Source organism: Chroicocephalus ridibundus, chromosome 2 (genome assembly GCF_963924245.1).
Source record: "Chroicocephalus ridibundus chromosome 2, bChrRid1.1, whole genome shotgun sequence".
NCBI classification, from domain to species: Eukaryota; Metazoa; Chordata; class Aves; order Charadriiformes; family Laridae; genus Chroicocephalus; species Chroicocephalus ridibundus.
The window spans coordinates 75,831,320-75,851,665 of record NC_086285.1 but is presented as its reverse complement, the minus strand read 5'-3'; the positions used below and the strand labels follow the sequence as shown (position 1 = coordinate 75,851,665).

The 20,346-nt window shown below is 39.9% G+C and overlaps 1 protein-coding gene across 1 annotated transcript; it reads right to left on the bottom strand.

The window, feature by feature from the left end:
* Nucleotides 1-331: 331 nt before the first annotated feature.
* On the bottom strand, nt 332-18,433 carry BLOC1S5 (biogenesis of lysosomal organelles complex 1 subunit 5). Its single transcript, XM_063325937.1, has 5 exons — nt 18,233-18,433; nt 17,162-17,244; nt 14,869-14,998; nt 10,500-10,558; nt 332-2,448 (listed from the first exon to the last, which is right to left on the bottom strand). The coding sequence occupies exons 1-5, from the start codon at nt 18,342-18,344 to the stop codon at nt 2,269-2,271; spliced, it is 564 nt and encodes a 187-aa protein (XP_063182007.1). The 5' UTR covers nt 18,345-18,433; the 3' UTR covers nt 332-2,268.
* Nucleotides 18,434-20,346: the final 1,913 nt, after the last annotated feature.

Genomic DNA, 20,346 nt, shown 5'->3' with positions numbered 1-20,346 from the left:
TTTGTTTGTTTGTTTGTTTGTTTTTTAAGCGTTTGGACAGAAAAAAACCAGGTTTTCCTGTAAATGTTGGCAAGTTGCTTCAAAGACAATTAAAGCCTACAACATATCATATAAAAAAGTGAAAGTTACTGAACAAAATAATTCATCAACAGATAGTTTTCACGTAGTCCCCACAATGAATAAGAGTGGGCCAACAGCAGATAAGGACTATGAAGAAAAGTGTTTTCAGATGATCCTCGGCATAAAAATACCTGTATCATTCTAAAAGAGGAACACGTCTTTAGTGTTTGCATTTAGAAACTTTTCAAAGACTCAGCAACACACATTCCAGAAAATTTTGGAAATACCTCTTTATTTTCCAGTGAATATCCAACTTGCAACACTTGTATCATTGCTTAAGAGCCCTCTAAATTGATAAAACACAAAAATCTACAGCTCCAGTGCACAGTTAATTAGATATCTACATCTTAATAAAAATTATCAGTGCAAAAATAAAAATGAATTCAGTATGCAGTTAAATGCATTTTGTTATAAAGATATTTGGGCTTTGGGCACACATACATCAAATAATTCGGTAAGAGAGAAGCCATTTTCAGTCTGTGCTCAAAACAATCAAAACTGTTCCACACCCAACTCTTAAAGACAGGCAAGAACTAACTTTTTCTTTTTAAATATGTCTGAGCCTAGTTACAACATTCATCACGGGTACATAAGCTGAAAAATATTAAGAGAGGTCACCCTCTATTCAAACAGGGGTTGTTCTAAAAGAGGCTTTCCTATTTTTCACGTGTGGGATACTTTTGAGACATCTACGTTTTTTCCATCCACAACAGAGAATTAACAACATTCCAGCGTGCCCCAGTGTCGGCAAGTCCTCTTTTCAGTCCAGATACACGACGATGATTGATGAAGCTGTTGGGCCTACAGTAGCAGGCAGAGCAGCTTGGCAGGAATTCAGTGTTATTGAAAGAAATCTCAAATACTTATTCCATCTCCTCTACTAACTTTAATCACACTATCAACATGCTGCCAGGAACGGAGCCTTGACACCAAGCCATAGACTTACACAAGCAACCATTGTTGGCATATTGCTGTTGCAATGCAGGTAAAGGGTAAATTCTGCTCATTTTTACCTGTTTCCATTCTATATTGGACACCAGCTGAATTATGGAAAGATATTTCCTGTACTAACGGTTAGCTTGCAGCAAATTTCATTAAGGTACTATGTCTCATTTTGCTTGGTTAATGAACTGATTAAGTTAACTTCTTCAGTTATACTGCTGTTAACTGCAAGTTTTATAGAAAAAAAAGCAATACAGGAGCTTCGCATACCCCGTAAGAGTAACAGTTAGTAAGAAAGCAGATCAGTACTACACGTGTTTTACCACTAATCTGCTCATTTGTTATGCTGATAAAGAAACAAAGAATCTTTCCTCAATTGCTTTATAAGGTTCTCACAAGCTTATCCTAAGTAAACCAACAGCATGTCAAATATTTAAGGTAAATACTGTACTAGCTACAAAGCTAATACAAAGACTGATATGCTTCTCAGGATTACTTTTGAGCTTGTTTTGGCTTTGCTTAGAACAGTATAGCTTAAAAAGAGAGGTCTGAGGCATTTACAGGGAGAGAAAAGAAATTGTTGTCTAAGTTCTCTTAGGCTTTTTTATGTTAGCAAAACCATTTACAACTCAACTCTACTTCCTAATACTGAACACACAACCCAAAAACTGGAATTACAACTGGATTTAAAACACTGTTGAGATCTTTCATTGCTGAAGCTTCAGAGCAAAGTATTCTATAAAACAAGTTGGTTTTCCTGAAATCTATGAACGGGAGTTATGGTTTTCCCAGTGAATACTCAGCTAACTATGGCTGGAACCTATTACATCTACTTTTTGGGAAAGGGCTGTGGCTGCACACTGGGATAGTTAATGTTACATCAGTCTGTTTTCCCAAACGATACGATACTCTCTGCAGATGGGAGAATTCCAGTTTGCAACTCCCTGAGCTGATGTAGTCACACAACGTAATTTCCAGTTCCACCTTCCAACAAAGGAAGAAATACTGGCATTCCACTCGCCCTGAACAAAACAAGCATAGATAGGCACTTAAGTTGAAAGCATGCAAACCTTTTCTTCCCGTACTAAACATGTAGAGGAAGTTCTCCTTTCTTCTTCTTTGTTTCAGCTTTCCAAAAGAATCTCAATTTAAGTCAGAAGCAACCGAGTATTGGCACAAACCCAGCGCTAATAAAAAAGAAAGGTCTTAGAAAGAAACGTATTTGGCCAGTTCCTTCTCCATTTCAGAATACTGCTCTTTGAGGCGCTCCACAGCTTTTCTGTGCTCTTCGTCCACCTCTGCTTGCTTGTTTTGTTGTTCTTTCATTAATTCCTCCCAGTGGGCTACACGCTTCTCTTCACGAGCCATCAGCTTGTCCGCCTGACGCTGAGAGAAGTAAAATGAGAAGTTTTAACAATCATTTCCAGATTAAAACAAGAGGGTCTAATGAGATCTACATAACGTTAAAGTATCAGAGAAACTGGGCTTTTACTTCAGTAAAGGAAAGTGAAACAAGCAAGAAAACATATGACAAGGTGAAACTAAAAAGAAACATTTATTTTTATAAAGTATTGTCAATCCAAAACAAATGGTAGAATGTCCATGATACTATCAACGTGATAGCACTAGCAACAACAGCTTTTCTAAGCTACAGCCTAGTGAAAAATAACTAAATAAATATATGGAAAGACACTTCAAAGTTACTAGCTCTTCCAGTTTGCTTCTGGTAGTCTTTAAAGACCATACTTGTTGCATTATTTGCTCCGCTGATTACTGGTATTGTTAGAAATACTGTAAGCAGCTGATACAAATCCATATTGTCTCACAGAGATTTTCTTTTAAAATGAACTTCTGGTTTTGGGAACAGAGTATTCAGTGTTTTCAGCCCCTTAGTTATGGGGAAAAAAACTCTCAATCAATAAACAGACACTGCTTTCCCCCCGCCCCATTTGTTTTTTTTTCCTTCTTCTTTTCTTGAGTTCACACAGAAAGAAGCTGCCTACTGACACGAACAGACTCATGGAGTCCGCTGTTCTAAGAGTGGCCAAATGAGAAATAATTTAAATAAAATGCAGGTAATGTTTGATTAAGTGGTCTTAAAGGCCCAACAATCTGCATCTACTACAGCAAGTATGGGCAGGTCTATGTTATATATGGTACAGACTGAAAATGCACTGGAAGCATTACTGTGTCTGAGTTACGACGAAAACACTAGGACCACTGTATTTCGTATTTGTGAGTGCTAGACAGAATAAAATGTTAGGGTTATGTATGTCTGTTATTTAGGCATTATGAGAGATTACAGGATCCACTTCAACACTGAAGACAACATTTGAGATTTTATGTCAAATATGTGTAAATAGAATGCTTCTGTTTCACAACAAATGACAATGGTTAATAAAACTCCTATAAATTACGTTAGCCAATCCTTCAACATATTGCTCCTCTTTTCTTGACATTGCTACTTTCCCCTTGAACACCTCATTTGTTGCAAAAAAAGTATTTTCTACATTCTTTAATGCATTTTTAAAACTAGAAACAAACCGCGTTTCTACTTTATCACAATGCTTAGGTTCAGCACAGTCATCAGATACTAGTCTTGATGAAAAGTCTCTAACACAGAAAAGAGTGAAATTGAATATCTACGTCGTTATATTCTATGTTTTGTAACTGGGAGTTAGTGTTTCTGCTTTAGCCAACTAGCTCTCACTGTGATTAATGTCTTCCTTTACAAATAAGTTATTTTTCCCCTCATAGTTTCATACCGCTTGGCTCCCAATAAGTCTGATTCCTTTCACTCTCTTATCTTAGGAAAAAAAATAATCTAGCTATCTAGAAAGAGAGATCATACACACATCCAATATGCCTGTCAAAATGAGATGTACTTCGGTGGATTGCTTGCATACAGTATTAACAGTCTGGCCTTCTTATATTATAGATGCTGAAGTCACAATAAATGTAGACAGTTGTTCTTACATTTGCTCCATCTTCCAGCAAAGGAGAGGATTAAATTTTTTTTCCTCCTTTTTAATGTATCAGAAATGACTATTTTCTATGTACAGTACTTGTGTGTAGGAATAAATACTCTCATACAGCTTTATTAGACATCTGGCATTTTTGTCAGCTAAAGGCAATGGGAACCCATTTATGTATTTGTCAACACTCTCTATGCCTTGTTCTTCAAGACCACACACCGTGGGTTAAGACACTAATTTTGCCATGCAGCATTTTTGTATGCAATGTAACAACATCATGCCAAGATCCCTTTTGTTTGCAACAGACACAATATCAGCTACTAACAAAATACACTAGTGTATATTAATAGTTCAACTACTACATTATTTCACATTCAACAGGTTTTTAAACTGTTGGTACATCACACACTTTTGGACAGGATTACACAGCACCTACCCACACCACACTTCAGCTACACTAACCAATGCTCCTCACAACACAAACAGTTTACAAGGAACATGAAACTCATGTTACTACTTGCTATTTTCATTTTCCACTGCATGATTTCTACCCAAGGATATAAAATTATTTACCTGGTAAAACAACTGAACACACTTCTGGAACGTGAGATAGCTAGCTTTAGTTTATCAAAAACCTGTGGTCTAACTCCTTTCTTCTCCCCCCAAACCTCTTGCCTTCCCCTGCTCAATGAGTCTTCAGCTTGTTCTGGCACAGGAGAAGTGATATTGTGAAATAAAGGGATATTAGCGGCCAGGCTATATACAGTGCCTCATCTATGTCTAAATAAAAATTTAAACAGATGAATACTAAGAAGCAATTGCTGCTAAGTGCTTATTCTTTAAATTTATAAACGTAAGCAGCATTCTACTGAAATAGTAATTTTATAGACTAAGATTTATGTTGGAAATTAAGTAACTCCATATAATTGCAATTTACACCTTTAACAGAGTAAAGTTGCAGATATGAATAAACACTTTTAAAAAAAAGGAAAAATAAAATTAAGATATGCTACAGCAAGCAAGTAAGAATGATAAGAAATACCAACTAAAAGACACCAAGGACTTGAACACTATTTTAACTCTCCCACCCTGATAAAAATCTGGAAAACCCCACTGTTGTAGCTCAGTGCACACCTTGGGCACTGCGGCTCTCCTTCCTAAAAAACAAATTCAAATCCAATTGTTCTCAGCAGCACCTCCAGATCATTAACATTGATGGCTGCTGAGTGGATACTTTTGTGTGTGTGTGAGTCATAATCTTGAAACCAATATTCCTGCTCTTACCAGACGAATAGCTGTGTGAACAGCAAAAAAAGTGTGATTCTTAATGGATGGATGCCTTAGGATGCAGCTCTTTCAACCAAAGCATATGTTGCAATGTAAACTTGCTTCTTATTAGAATTTAAAGAAAGCATGCGGGAGAGATCCATAAATGCTATAGCTGTGGGATAAGCTTCAATGGGCACTTCAATCTTGTTAGGCATCACAGAACAACATGAGAGAGAAATCCTGACCAAAGACAGGTTCATCCAATGCTCAAATGCAAGAGCCAAGCTGCAACAGACACTATCTCTGGAGCTGAGGTACTAATCATCTTCCCTCATCCAAGCCTTCTCTGGTGTCTCCTAACAGCTACTACCATGGTACTGCCCTTCTCTTAGCAGAACCTCACAAACAGTCTCATAAGGACCCAGGCTCCCACACAGAACATGGACACCTAGCTCAGGCCACCAAAAGATTCAGTTTATAGGCACAGAAAGATGACTGTCACACTGTAGCTCTGCAAGTACCCTTGAGGTTTGCCCTATATTGTGTTTTCGTACCACAATTGCTCTTCATTCCTACCACATCCTCTTCATATCCACTGCTGTTAACTTCACTGCTTTATTCAACAGAGCATAACACACAGGAGGAAAAACAAATGAAATCAAGACACGATGCAAAAAGTATTGTGATCTAACTGTAGCTCTAGCACAGCTAGAAAGCATAAAGGTCCATAACGGTAGATGACATGATCTCTCTTGTTAAATATGCTGTTGGCAGTTATCAAAAATCTTTAAAATACAAAGTTTTGCAGGATGGTAACCAATACAAATCCACACCAAGATGTCTTAAATCAAAAGTCACTCTCAAAAAGCAAACAGTTTCCAAAAGTCAACATAGTTACATAAACTAGTGATCTGTAGAGACAGCGTGGAGTATTTTATACTATCAATTCATAATTTCCGTATTTATAGATTTGCAAAAAGTTTGTTTTCCAGAAAACAATACATTTAGAATTTGGTAGTGAGCCTAGCAAACTAATTTCCAGGCTGATTTTGTAAACCTGAGGAAAATAACATCTTCATTTTCAGAGAACAGAACTTCCGGTTATTTTCCATCAGCTTGTTATTTAGGAAGCTTTCCAATGTCATATTACACTTCTCAGTCCTCAAAGTCTGACTACTTAAAACCAAAGAAATAACCTCAATCAACTGAAATATCAATACAAATCGGTGCTGCCATCTTAAGTATCAGGATCCCTAGTTATGAAGCATTAATTCATTGCACATTTAAACTCATGCTCAGTAGAAAAGAGCACACGAACATCATTTAAGAGGAGCAATCTTTGAAATACATACCTTCTCTTGCTAAATATGAACTGAAAATTGAAACAAAAAGCTAAAGCTCTAGGTAAACTGAAATAAGTTCTGGACCATGTGCAGTCAGCAAAACACTTCAAATGAAATAAAGATTTAGAGAACTCCCATATTGCTGAAAACGTTTAATTACAAATTCTGGATTGCTGGCAATGATTCAAAACCCAGAAACAGATACCTTGATTTTTAGGTTTCATTATTGTTTCCAGGGCTGCCAACCGTAGAAACTGTAACTTGTAAGCTAACAAAATATCACAAAGAACAGCACATACAAACATGAAAACCAGTATACTTTCACAGAACAATTTTTCAGAGTATAGCTTAATTTTAATTCCTACCTTTTATCATTTCAAATGACTGCTAAAACAACCAAACAAAAATCTATAAAATAACTATAGTCTAAACTCACAAGTAAAAAACCCCAAACACTAAGAACACAAGCCCCTTAAGTCAGACTTAATTATAAATTAAAAAATAGCAGCTAATAAGCCCAACATAGCCACCTCTGAACACATGTAAAGTTCCACTGTTCTCCTCATCCAGTCAAGAAGCGTCTACAGAATTGTTTTGGTATTTAATTGTATAAATATACCAGTGCATGATAACAAGACAGAAGCCAATATTATGACACCACATTCAGGCTTCAGAACAACACGTTTTGTTCTTAGGTAAAACCTCACGACCTTTGTAACATGGGAAAACTGCTGCATGAACTAAAGCATGCAGACAGACGTACCTGAGCCAAGAATAAGTCTTAGGTAATTCATGATATTGTATGGTATCGGTACAGTATTTAGCCAGGAACCAAAAAAAAAAAAAATAAAAGAGAGTCTCAATAATTAGCTATAAATTGTAATGTTTTAAGCAACAGACAATCCAACATTTCTTGCCATGCTGCAGATTTCTATTTGAATCAAAAGACCATTTAACTGGCAGCAACAGTACATTATGCTTTAGGCTTTCAGTCTCTACTAGAGAAAAATGTGTTCCTAACAGACTAAGGTCAGAAGACTGGCACTTATTATCACCTACTGCCTAGAAAAAAACATTTTTACCCCATCTGAAAAGATCTAAAAGGTAGTACAAATGGTAATTCTCCATGGCTGTTAATTTGGCAAAATTTGGATAGATTTGTTTGTTTAATCAGAGAATCGTCTCCTCACCCCCAAACATTCTTAGAACTCCAGCTCTATCCTCCTATAAAATTTTCAGCCCCAGACCACACAGATACAGCTTTGTCCTGTCTTTGATTGCTGGTTATGCATTCTTTCAGCGATTCCTCTTCTTCAAACCGTATTTCAGTCCTTATGCCAGAAGTTCCACAGAACATAAGCCATAACAAGTAGTTTAAGTTCACTTTTCACATGTAACCCAAATACTTCTCCTCAATTTCTGCCTTTCAGTATAATTTTATAAATACAAGTTTGGGAAACTCAAACTAAACTTAGAATCTGTTCTATATTTGTAACAATGCCGACTTCTTTTATAAGTACTTTTTTGTAAGATATTTAGACATCACTAAATTTAGAAGATTTTTCGGCTTTCATGTTCATATAAAAAGTTGAAAATAGTTTTGAGTTAAAGAAGTTTCGTAATTTGGTTTAGATATAAACCAAAGCTTGTCTACGTTACAAACATAGTTGCTGCCTTATTAACTCCTGTTCTGTGAATTCCCTTTGGTGTGTTAGCAAGTTTACATATTTTGGCAGTGACGTCTTTCATATTCCTTTTATATCAACACCTACGTTCAGACATTAGCTATTTGGAAAAAATCTAATCTGATTATGAAACCATTTGTTTCCCCTCAGTAGCGCATACTGCTTGAACTTGAAAGATTCTAAAGCTTTCTTGTATTCAGTACTGACTCACATGAGTTGGTTGTATTTATTTCTATTCTTGTTGTACTGTCATTGGTTATAGCAAAAATTAACTTTTGTAACAACATGACATTTTTCAGTAAACTTTGTTTTCAGTATTACTCAACAACAAGAAAACCCCCCAAAAACCATCAAAAAACCCCCACCATTTGAGGCAGACTCAGGCTTTGAGAAATGTTACCATACTAGTTCATGTTATGAGCAATTAAGATGTAAGACCATAATGGGAAGTGTCGGGTAGCTTCCAGTATAAACCTGCACAATTCCACATAAAAATATTTAAATTAAAGAGGAAAAAGTAAGAATATAGTACACAAAAACACGTTTACAAAATTTCTTCTCTACTTGCTCCCACAAGCTTGAAGTAATCCACAGCTTGAATTACTAATTAGACATTACTATTCTTAATGGGAAGACAACTCGATGAGCCAGTGACACTCCTGTAATCACAAATTACTTTACATCTTAAGTGAAAATGTAGTAGGGATAATGTCATTTCCCTTTTGTTACTTTGCCAATACCAGTAGCTGAAAGGAACTGCAAAAAAAGATAACTAGTAAAGCAAATAAACTTCAAATTTATTCTATTCAGCTGAAATTGAATTAATTTCACCGAGGGCTGTTAACGCTTGATTCACTTGACACTAGATCTTACAAAAAAAAAAAAAAAAATCTATTTTTTTTTCAGAACACATGACTTCAGAAAGAAAAGAAAGGAAGAAGTATTTCTCCTTAAGTGGCTGCACTTCAGTGACAGCTTTTATCTATAATTTTAAAGTTTCCTACCTGTTACTGCTTACATTTGGAAAGTTTCAAGTCAAAAAGTCTTACCATACAAGCTTAAAGAAACACTACAAATCCTGAATAGCTATTAGCATTGCTCCACTGCATATAAAAAAAAAAGTTGACTGGAAACATACAGCTAATATTTTAAAAAAGAATAGTTACCATTCTTATTAAGTGAGTGTTCATTTTGTAAGTTATAAATTTTTTATTGAAGTTTTACTTCAAACAAACAGTAGCAGAACTGTAAGAATTTCCAACTTAACTTCTCTACCAATATCTACTCTAGTCTTAGACACAAGCAAACTTTGTCAGGGTTTAGCAGTGTGCTATTCACACAGTACCAGTATTCAACTGCAACTGAACTGCCCATCTTCATCGATTACAAAAAGGAAAGAAAAACATGACTATCAGCTTACATAAATCAATGCACAGCCTGTTTTGCGTGATGGCCACAGAAACGTCTTCAGTTTTTCTAAACTAAATGATTATAAATAATATTTTGCAAGTGAAAAGATAACACAGGAACACAATCATGAAGGAGTAACGGGAAAACATGAAACTAATTTCTTGTATAATTTTCCAAATTTTAGATTCAGAGCACATGTATTTCAAATGAGCAAAGTGTAGCCAACTGAAAAGATTCCAATGATTCGCATGTTCCTATAATATAGCCCTTCATTAAATAACCCATCCACAAGTGAAAAACACACTTCCTTTTCAACAAGCAATATATATAATACAGTCAAAGTTCTCAGCTAACTAGGAAAGATTTACATTTCCATTTTGGTAGGTTAGTAGGTGTTTTTTGTTCCACAGAAAATAATTTTTTTTGCATTTAAACTTTCCCTGTATGTGACAAATATTATAGTCTGAGCTAGGGGGAAAATAAAACAAATGAAATAAAAAAAAAGTTTCCATGCATCAGGAGACTGTAGGAAGAGCTAGTGATCCATTAACTTTGCAGTCAAGAACATATATGCCGCTGCAGTACGTGTTTTCTAAGTACAGAAATCACGCCAAAAGAAGTTTTACTGCCAAGTATATAAAGCATAGAAAAATATGATTTAAAGTTTTGCTGAACTGAAGGCAGATAAACTTGCTGTAGAAGCACAAGACTCTTACTTATATCACATTATAAAAAACTATCCATCCATCCTTTACCTTCCTCTCTTCATGCTCCCTCTCTTGGAGTCTATGGATCTTATCGTTGGCAGCTTGCACTGAAATAACAAATTGCAGTAGATCAGTCTGCTGTTCTAAACCAAAGAAACTTGCCTGAAAGGGATTTAAAAAGACATGAGGCTTTTGCAAATCAAGACTATATTCCACTGTGTCACTTAACTCTGCAAGAAAAAGGTTTGTCAGTACTTGCAGAAAACGCTTTACCTTGGTAACTGCATATCACCGAGTTCAATTCTTGTGCGTTCTAGAAGCCAAAAAGAAAGAGGCAGCCAGGTCTTCTTGTGCTCATACTCCTTAGTGTTGCTGACGAGCTAGAGTGCACTACTCAGCACCTCAGAAGACATCAAAAAAACTCTCAAGGTGGTAAGTAGAAACAGGTGACCAAGCTCAAAGTTTTAGGTTTTGGGGTTTTTTTTCTTATTTTTTCCCCATCAAATGTAAGAAGTGATTTAGCATAAACAACCTACATGGAGAACATCTTTATGCTAGAGCCAGCCTCTTCTCTCGTGAGACTAAGCCAGGGAAAACTTCTCAATGGAAATAGGAACTGTATTCCTACGCAGTTTTTTTTTCCTAACTTATTTAACACTTAATTAATGCAGAATTAAATAAACTAATTTCCCCAAAGCAGTCATATCTCCCACAAACGTATCCTAGTATTGAGAAATACCTAACTTATTTATCACCATCATAAAGCTGGTGACTTCTCACACCAGGGGGCAGGCTCCTGCCCCCCTGAGGACTTCCAGTTACAGAACAGGTTCACTGCCCGTGATGAGCTCCACTGATGAGGAGCTGGGAGCACCATGAATTGGAGCATCTGGTGGCAGAGCCTAAGCCACTCAGGACCATTAGAAGACAGTGGCAAGTGATAGTTGTAGCAGACTCCCTATGGCAGGGGACAGAGGCTCCCCACCTATCAATATGTTTTGTCATCTAGGGAGGTTTGCCACTTGCCAGGAGCTCACATTTGGGATGTTGTAGAGAAGCTACTGAGGCGCAGTCTATTATCGCTGCTGCTCTTGCATGTAGACACCAGTGGTACTGCAGGGGTGACCTGAGAAGTATCAGGAATGACTACAGGGATCTGGGGACAGTGGTCAAAGGCATGGGGGTCTGGGTAATGTTCTCCTCAACCTTCCTGGTGAGGGCGGTTTTGGGGTGCACAGTTGGAGTTAACAGCAGGGTTTTGGTTTCTACAACCATGACACCCATTCTGAACATCAACAGCTGCTTGGAAAAGATGGGATACACCTGACCAAACAAGGGCAAACGTACCTTTGCTAACAGATGGCCAACCTGGTAGGGACAGCTTTAAACTAGAAATGACAGGCGAGGGAGTGATTCTTCAAAGAAATAGAGTAAGGAAGTTGGCAACAGCATAGTCAAACCAAGGGTCTGGGATGATGGTAACAGAAGGGACACAGCACCCTTTTCAAGGATCACCTCCTCCAAGCTCAAGAAATGTCCATCACAACAAGTAGGAAATCAAGCAAAGGCAGCAGGAGGCCTGCATGGATGAACAAGGAGGTCCTAACTGAATTCAGACTTAAACAGGAAGTATATAGGAGGTGGAAGCAGGGGCAGGTGACCGAGGAGGAATACAGAGTTGCTGTCTGATCGTGCAGAGACAGAGTTAGAAAAGTCAAGGCTGACCTGGAGTTGAATCTGGCAGGGGATGTGAAGGGCAATAAGAAGGGATTCTACAAGTACATAAACAGCAAAAGGAAAACTAGGGAAAATGCAGGTCCTCTGCTGAATGAGGCAGGGGAGCTAGTGACAACATGGAAAAGGCCCAGGTACTCAATGTCTTCTTTGCCTTAGTCTTTACCATGAAAAACAGGCTTTAGGAATCTCAGGCCCCTGGGACCAGAGGGAAAGTCTGGAGCAAAGAAGACTTACCCTCGGTGGAGGAGGACCACGTTAGGGAGCACTTAAACAAACTGGAAACACATAAGTCCACAGGTTGTGACAGGTTGTGTCCACAAGTGCTGAAGGAGCTGGCTGATGTCACTGCGAGGCCGCTCTCTCTCTTTGAAAGGTGACTGTGACTGGGAAAGGTTCCTGAAGACTGGACCCCTGTCTTCAAGAAGGGCAAGAAGGAAGATCCGGGCCAGTAAGCCCATCCCAATCCTGGGAAAGATCATGGAAAAAATCCTCCTGGAAGCATTTCCAAACACGTGAAGGAGAAGGTGGTGATAGGGAGTAGTCAGCATGAATTTACAAACAGGAAATCTTCCTTAAGTGACACAACAATCTTCTACAATGCAGCGACTAGCTTGGCAGACGAGAGGAACACACGCAACGTTGTTTACCTCAGCTTCAGTAAGGCTTTTGGTGCTGTCTCCCGTAACATCCTCATAGACAAGCTAACAAAGTATGGGGCAGGTAGGTGGTCAGTGAGGTGGATTGAAAACTGGCTGAACAGCCAAGCCTAGACTCTGCGATCAGCAGCACAAACTCAAGTTGAAGGCAAGTCACTACTACTCTACCCCAGGGGTTGGCACTGTGGCCGATACTGCTTAACGTCTTCATCAGTGACCCAGATGCTGGAGCAGAGTGCATCCTCAGCGAGTTTGCAGATGATACAAAGTCAGGAGGAGTGGCCGACAGATTACATGGTCGTGCTGCCATTCAAAGGGACCTTGAGCAACTGGAAAATCAGGCTGAGAGCAATCTTATGAAGTACAACATGGGGAAATAACAAATCCTGCGTCTGGGGAGCAATAATGCCAGGCAGCCCTACACGCTTAAGAACAACACAGCCTTGCAAGGAAAAAAAAAAAAAAAAAAAAGCATCCTTCCTGGGCTGCATTAGTAAAAGCACTGCCAGCAGGTCAAGGGAGGCGACCTCTCCTCTCTGCTCGGTGCTGGTGAGACCGTACCTGTGGTACTGTGTCCACTTCTGGGCTCCCCAGGAAATGAAAGAGATGGACTTACCGGAGCGAGTCCAGCATGTGGCCACAAAGACAATTAAGGGACTGGAGTATCTTTAATGTAAGGAGAGCCTGAGAGAGCTCAGACCGTTCAGCCTGGAGAAAAGAAGGCCCAGGAGGGGATCTCATCAATGTGAATAAATATCTGATTGAAGGGAATGAAGACGAGGGAGCCAGACTCTTCTCCGTAGTACTCACTGACAGGATAAGAGGCAATGAGCACAAATTGAAACATGTGAGATTCCATCTGAACACAAGGAAATGCTTTCTTCCAGTGAGAGTGGTAAAACACTGGCATAGGTCACCCAGAGAGGTCGTGGAGTCTCCATCTGCAGAGATATTCAAAACCCAACTGGACACAGCCCTGGGCAACTAAGGCTCTAGCTGCCACTGCTTGAGCGGGGAGGTTGGACAAAATGACCTCCAGAGTTCCCCATCCCATCTCGGCCATTCTGTGATTCTACTACTAATGATGTATTGCACAGCTGGCCATTAGAAATGCAGTAAATATCCTTGACTCCATTTAGGAGCTATTAAGACATATTAGCATGACTAAATTTTAAATTTCAAATATTTTCCTGCCATTGTTTTACGTGTATAGCATCATCTACCATTTGTTATTCTGCCAGATGCCATATAAATGAGTTATATGAAATTAAATGCTTATACAACATGCTATACATAAAATATAACAAAACTCACACTGGCATGTCTCAACTGCATAAATATGGCAGCTAAAGCTATATAGCCACATTCCCTTGAAATATCTTTTTGAGAAGCCATCTCGCTGAATAAGAAAAAAAAGAATATACTGAAAAAGTAGTACAACAAATTTTAAACTTTCTTTTAAAATCTGAGCAATAAAAATATATTAGATTGTTATAAGGATGAAACTAGGATTAGCATACAACAATTATTACTACTAGCCTATTTGTGACTAAAGATAATAATAATAGCACATTTCACAGCTATACAGCAGCAAGTTTCGTTTTAAATAACGGGGGGCTGTATTATGGCCTCCCATGGGAAAATTAAGAAACGTGAAGGTCACACCACAGCATACTTGCAACAAACCAGAAAACTGAAGATTTTGTCCATTCCTTTAGCCAACATGGAGCAATGTCCATGTTTCTAAGTGAGCAGTGAAAGATTGAGCTGAAATACGACTCCTGAAATCAACAAGCAGCTCTAACATAACCTTAGCAAGAGTTGTGTTGGCCAGACCAATAAATACCAAAAAACATCCCTGTTGTTTCACTTTTAAAATTTCACAGAAATGAGAACAAAGCACAGAAATGGTAGAAAACTTATCCAAGGATGTTAATTTTTCCACAAATCATATTTTGAATCCAAACTATTTAAATTATTCCTCAAAACGATACAAGATGGGAAATAAGAAGCAACACACTTACATCTCTTGATTGCTTCATTCAAGTTGTCATGCATTGCCTGCTCACACTTAGGAAGAACATGTTCTTTTGTTTCAAAGATTGTGTTCTTTAGATTTTCAAGTACCCGTAGTTCTCGGAGGCCACGTTTTTCCTGTCAGAAGAATTGAAAGAAAATGAGTGGCTAACAAAGAATTCTACTTGGTTTCCCAGTTGATAAAATAATAGCTTTATCTCAAAGATTATACCATTGTCTATTAAACTGTTACTCTACTTATTTAACACAATGCATAAAATTAGTTTTGTGAAAAAAGACAGTAACGCTCCATTCTTCACACTAGAATACAGGAATACTTTGAATGGCACTTCAGACCCTTGTGAGAAAAGTTAGTATTTACTAATGAAAGCATTGTGTGGAAAAATGTGCTGTTTTGCATAGATAATTTACAGCATATCAAAAACCACAGAGAGAAACAAAGCTTGAAAGCATTGCATTTTTACAACTCAACTGTTACAGAGAAATAAAGTGATGTCTCACCTTCCAGATTTAGCATGGTATGAGGTTAAAACAATGCAAGTAAAATGTTTTTTACTGAAGGAAAGCAATGAAGTCAAGACTAAAAAAATAACATAACACAGTTGATTGAAGAGGCAGCCCTTCTTCCGGCTCACTGCTGATCACGATTAATTACAAGAAGAACAAGCTCTTGCTTTATTGTTTACATTTTAAAAGAAAGTTTAAAAAAACATCTATTTGCCACAGCACTCCTCCCACTCTGAATTTCACCTGCACTTTACTGTAGACAATGAAAAGGATGCAGAAATCTGCTTCAGGCTGCTGCCTGCTTCCTTGCCCCCCTCTTCAGACTTATGAGTAGAGTTGCACACAAGCATCCCCGCACTGAGAGCTGCTAATCATAAAGCAATTCTAGATAATCGAAAAATACTGCACCACATGAAGTGGGCAATTGGCTCACCACACCCATTTTAAAACTTCAGAAACAGAGGAGGTACAGACAAGTCAAGTCGCTTAATTAAACAGGTTCCAGACTTCCTGAATGTAAGTCTACATTCCTTGCACAGTAGATGCTTATCATTGAAAGAACAAGCTTATGTCCTACTACAACCAAAAAGTATCTGATATCTCGAAGTAAGAAACAAGTGTAGTTTTTGGAAGAAATTCTAAGTTGCAAAAATGTAAATAATCCTCTGCTTTGCTATTTTCCCCCTAAAAGTATAAGCTTGAAATTAAATTTCTAGAAAAGATCTAAGAATATACGAAATCTGTCTAAGAAATGGAACATGGCTTCGGCTGCAATGAGAGAAATATAAGAATTATAAAGATATGAGTTATAATTGTGTAATTGAGTTTAAAATTTCCCTTCCTATGAAAAGCTGTGTAAAACTATTTATTGTGTCCCACAACTTATTCAGGGAAGGCAAAGAAAAGAAATCATTCCTTGTGACTCTCAAGCCCATATGATACACATCTCATGAGAGTTTAGTTCACATACTTATTTTGCTAAACCAGTAGAGAGATGAATTAGACCTAGTTGGAATATTAGCTACAGTGTGGGGGCAGGTGAAAGACAATTTAATGTCATTTTTTTAAAATAAGCTCTGCACACTGGAAGTTTGATCTATAAATATATTTTCAGGATTAGTTTTAAGATTTTTAAATCCCACCGTCTTTAAGAATTAAAATCTAATCAAAAATAAGCCTTTTCTTGGCACAAGATTCTACTTTTCTAAACTCATGCTGCCATCTTGTGGAAACTGTTACACTTTCCAAGCAAAGTCGTATGTAAGTACTTTTACAATCCACAGCACTTTAGCCTTGTTTGCATTAATTCCATTTTTAATGATTTTCTTACTTTGCATAAAGTGCTGCTCTTCTCTCCAGAAATATTACTTTCTTTCATAGAAAAAAATTTAAACAAAAAATAAATTACAATTCTGCCAGCTGAATCCAGATGAGCCACAAAGCAGTTTCTCAATCAGATGTAAACCAATACTGGCCAACAATGTTTTCCTTGAACCAACCAGACTTCTCTAAGATGTCAGGACTGTATCATTCTCCTACATCAATATTCCTGCCAGTCTTTTGCGAGATAAACATTTATGCCCCTTAGAAAATGTTTTAAATAAGAAGATGCAGACATATACTACAGATCTGTTAGTTATTTTGGACAAGAAATACACGTCAAGCCTTTCTACAGAAAATGACATACATATTACAATCTCCAGAAAGATGTTAAAACTGTTAGAAGTCTCAGACTCTGAAGGTTACAGCACACAATAATATACAGATACTTACCTCAAATTCTTTAACAAAGTAACGTATTTCTCCCTGAATTACTGGTCTGTGATCCAGCAGTCTTGAATAGATTTCCCCAACATCTAGAAGATTAAGGAAAATCAGATTTTTAGTTTTTCTCTCACACTCCATAGTAGGCTACGCAACACAAGGCAGCACTCCATGCTTCAGTGCAAGAGGCATGACTGCTCACCAACATTTCTAGGCTACCCTATCTATTCAGTAAACTGCCAACTTAAGATAAAATGCAATGAATCAATATTCCAGATGCCACAGACACCCTTCTTTGAAGGTGAACATTCTCCTCTGTCTCTCAGCTCTCTGTTTCAATCCTACTCCTCAGTACAGCTTCCACATCTGACTGTTAATGGTGGTAAAAGCGCAGAACTAAAGCCCGCAGCTCAGCAGAGATTCACAGCTTAAGATGTGGGAGTTTTCTGCAGCAAGACACAAGAGGAAAGAAAGCTTGCTACAAAGGAAAACTGTTAGCACTTTCTTGTATTCTTGTTGCCTAGGTTGGAAGGGACTTTTCAGATCATCGAGTCCAACCATCAACCTAACAGTGACAAAAACCACCACTAAACCATGTTACTCAGCACCATGTCTACTCGTCTTTTAAATACCTCCAGGGATGGCGATTCCACCACTTCCCAGGGCAGCCTGTTGCAACGCTTGACAACCCTTTCGGTGTAGAAATTCTTCCTAATATCCAGCCTAAACCTCCCCTTGCGCAACTTGAGGCCGTTTCCCCTTGTCCTATCGCCTGTTGCTTGGGCGAAGAGACCAACCCCCACCTCGCTACAACCTCCTTTCAGGTAGCTGTTCCAGGGCCAGAGACTTGAAACTTATTCTTGAAGAAGAGTTTTTACAACATAAACACGTATGAGAAACAGGCCTGGCCGTCATACAGGAGGAAAAGAAAAAAAAAAAGCCCAGTTAAGTTCAAGAGCACTCTGAGGGAACAGCAAATAAAAGACTATTTCAAGAAATACTGGGTGTAGTTCCCCCAAGCACAGCGGCCTCGGCCCCCACCGGGACCCGGTTGCGAGCTGGGCCGCTCCCGCTCCTCACCCTTGATGATGGGCTGAATGGGGGACGCGGTCGCCAGCGCCTCCCGCCTCCTGTCGCTGGGCAGCGGGGACGCCGCGCTCCGACCGGGGGACGCGGGTCCAGCCCCGCTCATGGCGCTCGGCGGCGGCCCGCGGGCGGCCCGGCCTGACCCTTCCCCGCCCGCCCCACTTCCGCCTCGCCCCGCTGCCTGGGTGTGAGGTCATCGCCGCGCGACCGTTGCTGCGGTAACGGCGGCGGTGACGGCTGCTGTCGGGCCCGCCGATCCCCGCTCGGCCGCGCTGAGGACGAACGGTCTTTACAGGGAAGGAAGAGCTGCCGCCGCCGGCTGGGGGGCCCTGTGCGGCCCGGCCCCGGCTGCCCCCTCCCGGTTCGGGCGCCAGGGGCGCCTGAAGCGCAGAGCCCAGTGAGTGGCGCCCTCTGGGCCCAGCGACGGGCGTTTCTGGAAACAACACGCCAACCAACCAACCCAAACCCAGAAAAAAAAAAAAAACCCAACCCAAACTCAGGACTCGTTTGTTTGTTGCTTTTCTTTTGTTCGTTTGTTTGTTTTAGGAGAAGGGATACACATTCAGATAAATCAGTCCGCCTCTGGGTGTTGCGAAGGTGAGTAGCAGCTGTTGGACTCGTGGTCTACAAAAATTAAGGGCTTGTTTGCTCACAGCCCTTTTTCTAAAGTTTGAAGCAGCAGCAATATCAATGGATGTACATCGGAGAGCTGGGAGTTGCTGGCATTTGATCCAGGATTTTACAAACATAGCATGCAACATCTACTGCGCGTTCCTTATACAACAGGACAAAGGGATGTTTCTGGAATCAGATAAAGAGGCAACAAGGTTACGTTCACCCTTCTGACACATGCTGGCTACCCCAGATAAAAGCGTATGGATTTCCCTGATACAAGAACACAGGGTTTGGTGGTAGCTGTAGGACAATAGGACATAGTCTGGTCCGTGGCTTATACATATGGGGAATCCATAACAGGAAGTACAGGGGTGGGATGGGACTCCAGGGATGTCAGGAACTGCTGGGCAGGAGGCAGCGAGGGTACAGTATTATCAGTACCTGGCACCTTTGTAGCATGGACATGGACTGATACTTTCAAGAGAGGTTTCATCGTCGGCCTTCTCAGCAGGGAGGTGAGACAGGAGTGACAGGGAGACATGGCTTGCAGAAGTCAAACAGAAGATCGGGACCCAAGCCCAGTTCTCCTGCACCTCGACCCTCTGCTCTGCCCAGGGGGCCGTACTGGCTGGACCCAACTCAGAGCAGCTGGGAAGAAACGACTCCGTGACTCTCTGGGCCAGGACACCAGGCAAACTCCTTTTGTATCACATCACGACCATCAGGGACCCAGGGTATGGTTCCACATGTCCCCTGAAGAGGCGTCTTCCAGATGCCCAGAGCTCTGGACAGTGCACGGTTGCCAAGTGTGACTTATTCAACTGAAAAGCATTGTTGTGTTCCCTCCTCTAGGACCCCCACCACCACCCATCATAGACAGGCTCTGCTGATGTCTTACTCCAGAACTGCACTCTTTCAGGTCTCGCTTTTGCCCAAGCACTCCCAACATTGTTGCGTGGCCAGTGCGTTGGAGGCATTTACATGTGGTGGTGCTGGCCAGCAATTCGACAGGGCTCCTGCACGGTATCAGGACCTCAAGCAAAGGCAGCATTTCCATGGCACACCCAGCGTGCTTCTGCCTGACCCTGCCTGCTTCAGGGATCACCAATTCACTGCAATGGCTGATCTCCTGTATTTATGTACAGGCACTCACAATCTCTGCCATCGCCGTGACCACAGGCCAGAGGCAGTGGCAGGGAGGTGGTGCTCTTCTGCAGGCTGCGGAGCTGAACACCCTGCCTTGATTGACCAAGAAGACAAGGAACGACCTCAGACATGCGACCCAGCTCTGCTGTGTGACCGGCACAGCCACGATGGTCTATTTTATAACTATAAAACAAAAAAGACTTAAAATCCCTAATCATTTCTTTTAGAACCATTTGAGTGTGTCAGGATATTTTCAATATACTTCCCCTCTTATAAACTACAGTATATTAACTTTCTTCCAGGATCTGTTTTTCTTTCCATGCAATATATACTCAAGAACTTTTAGA